The sequence below is a fragment of the Gloeophyllum trabeum genome (assembly GCF_000344685.1).
Source record: "Gloeophyllum trabeum ATCC 11539 unplaced genomic scaffold GLOTRscaffold_00012, whole genome shotgun sequence".
Taxonomy (NCBI): domain Eukaryota; kingdom Fungi; phylum Basidiomycota; class Agaricomycetes; order Gloeophyllales; family Gloeophyllaceae; genus Gloeophyllum; species Gloeophyllum trabeum.
In genome coordinates this window covers 732,366-733,401 of record NW_006920421.1, presented here as the reverse complement: position 1 = coordinate 733,401, position 1,036 = coordinate 732,366, and the positions used below count along the sequence as shown (strand labels likewise).

The 1,036-nt window shown below is 49.3% G+C and overlaps 1 protein-coding gene across 1 annotated transcript in view; it reads left to right on the top strand.

The window, feature by feature from the left end:
- The window catches only part of Gtlcc4 (laccase), a gene marked incomplete at both ends in the record, with an annotated part of 4,768 nt that extends 3,938 nt beyond the window's left edge, over positions 1 to 830 (top strand). The window contains 4 exons of the mRNA XM_007870718.1: positions 496 to 519; positions 576 to 628; positions 706 to 744; positions 814 to 830. Of these exons, the coding sequence (XP_007868909.1) occupies positions 496 to 519; positions 576 to 628; positions 706 to 744; positions 814 to 830 (133 nt within the window). The remainder of the gene's footprint in view (positions 1 to 495; positions 520 to 575; positions 629 to 705; positions 745 to 813) is intronic.
- Positions 831 to 1,036: the final 206 nt, after the last annotated feature.

The window sequence follows — 1,036 nt, the reverse complement described above, 5'->3', positions numbered from 1 at the left end:
TATGGACCAAGGTCGATATACTGCGCACAATCTTTGGCGGTTGTAGGTACAATCGACGCGACGGTCGCCGGACAGGCGTCGGTAGCGGGAATACCATGTTTAGCTACTACCTGTATATATTGGGACATTATGTAATTGCTGGCTTGCGCCTTATATGGAGTGAGTGTCGGCCCGGGGGATATTCTATGCAGCGCAAGATTGTCGATACGATTGACCATTCCAGCATCGGACATGTAACCTAGCTTTCCATGGGATAGATACAGATAGGCAAACTCATATGTCTATTCAATTTCTGGCTAGGCTGGCAGTCCAATTTCTGGCTAGGAAGGGATAAGTGTACATTCCATGAGCTATCTGACATCGAGCTACTCCAGCAGTCTTGCATACTGGATAGATTCATGCAGCTTACTTATCTATATGCCTATCCGTGGGTTAGATAAAGAGCAGCAAACGCAGTGAATGTCAGGAGTTCTCAAACCTGCACTTGCTTCACAGCCATGTTGACTGGCACCTCTCAGCGTACGTTCGCCTTGATATGTCTAATGATTAGGACCTCTCTGAAGAAGGCATCGCAGTGGATTCGCAGTCGTAATGGCTGAAGACGTCCCTGATATTCAGAACCAGGAAAGTGAGAAGACCATCACTTGTGAGAGAGTAGCCACGCATCGTTTGTCAATTCTGCCTGATAATCGCGTCTCCAACCAGATGCATGGGATACATTGTGTCTCGAAAGTATCAATAACGGTACCACTCCCCTCACGTCCCACCGTAAAATGCGCCGCGTATATAATCATCTCCTACGCATTCACCAAGGGCCGAAAGACTTCTGAACTTCGGGCCGCTACTTATGGCGGCGGCTCAATGCTGCGCCGCTGATTACCCCTCCCTTCCACTCCCCTATCATGGATAGCATCTTGTCTCCGCTTCCTTCGCACTCGGGTTTGTGAGTGGGCGGCTGTGACGGTAAAATACTGCGCTCCTCATCAGGCCTCATCCAGGGTTGCCGTTGATATGACAGGCTAGACTAGCATGTTAG